Genomic DNA, 1,214 nt, shown 5'->3' with positions numbered 1-1,214 from the left:
TCTAAATATTGTGGAAAAATAAATTTTAAAATGTGGTATTTTAGGCTGAAAATCAGTCATTATACTTGATCAAGAAGAGAGTTGGTGAGATACTAGCTGTGGAGGTGACAGTAGATGTAGGAGTGGAAAGTGAGTTTAGAAGCACCTGGTGGCTCAGTTGGTTAAGCATCTGACTCTTGATTTCCACTCAGGTCATGATCTCATGGTCGTGAGATCAAGCACTAAGTCAGGCTCTACTCTGGGTGTGTAGAGACTACTTAAGAATCTCTTTCTTTCTTCTTCTGCCGCTCGCTCTCTCTCTCTCTCTCTCTCTCTCTCTCTCTCTCTCTCAAAGAGAAAGTGTGTTTAGATAGACAGGTGAGAGGTAATGGCTACTGATGAATTTGGCCAATGGTATATCTATCTATGGTATATATTCTTATCCTTAATGAGTGCTTCCAACTCAAGATTAGACTTAACTGCTGTTTAAGGACTTTAGCATGCATATCAGGAGTCATTATTTTTGAAAAACAAGAACAGAATAATTCTAACTCATATAAGCAAAGAAAAACAGAATTTATCTGAAGAATATAGGGTAGCCCACTGCATGAAACAAAAGCCATGTATTTGACATGTGACAATGTATATATTTTGAAAATTTAGACCTGCCAAAACATTAACAAGCAAAACGTGTGTGTGTGTGTGTGTGTGTGTGTGTGTGTGTGTGTGTGTGCGTGTGCATGTGCATCTAATTTTAAACTTATTTTGGGGCAACTGAAGTTTTTAAACATTCATTAAAATACATAAGATTGTACTGAAAGTGTTTCTGAATAATTTTCCATCCTACCAAAAGGTTTCAAACAACATAAATCTATTTTGAATGATTTCTCTTAAATCATAAACATCAACTCTATTCTGTCATAGGAATATGGGAGACAATATAACTTCTATCACGGAGTTCACCCTATTGGGATTTCCCCTTGACATGAGGATTCAGATGCTTCTCTTTGGGCTCTTCTCTCTGTTCTATGCCTTTACCCTGCTGGGGAATGGGCTCATCCTGGGGCTCACCTGGCTGGACTCCAGACTGCACAGCCCCATGTACTTCTTCCTCTCCCACCTGGCCACCGTCGACATAGCCTATGCCTGCAACACGGTGCCCCAGATGCTGGTAAACCTCCTGAGGCCAGCCCAGCCCATCTCCTTTGCTGGCTGCATGACACAGACCTTTCTCT

At 40.5% G+C, this 1,214-nt stretch overlaps 1 protein-coding gene across 1 annotated transcript in view; it reads left to right on the top strand.

Annotated features, from left to right (window-relative positions):
• The first annotated feature begins 907 nt into the window (after positions 1 to 907).
• The window catches only part of LOC115304662 (olfactory receptor 13-like), a 14,668-nt gene continuing 14,361 nt past the window's right edge, over positions 908 to 1,214 (top strand). The window contains exon 1 of the mRNA XM_029954934.1: positions 908 to 1,164. Within this exon, the coding sequence (XP_029810794.1) occupies positions 908 to 1,164 (257 nt within the window). The remainder of the gene's footprint in view (positions 1,165 to 1,214) is intronic.

This window comes from Suricata suricatta, chromosome 2 (genome assembly GCF_006229205.1).
Source record: "Suricata suricatta isolate VVHF042 chromosome 2, meerkat_22Aug2017_6uvM2_HiC, whole genome shotgun sequence".
Classification (NCBI taxonomy): domain Eukaryota; kingdom Metazoa; phylum Chordata; class Mammalia; order Carnivora; family Herpestidae; genus Suricata; species Suricata suricatta.
This window is presented reverse-complemented; position numbering and strand designations above follow the sequence as displayed.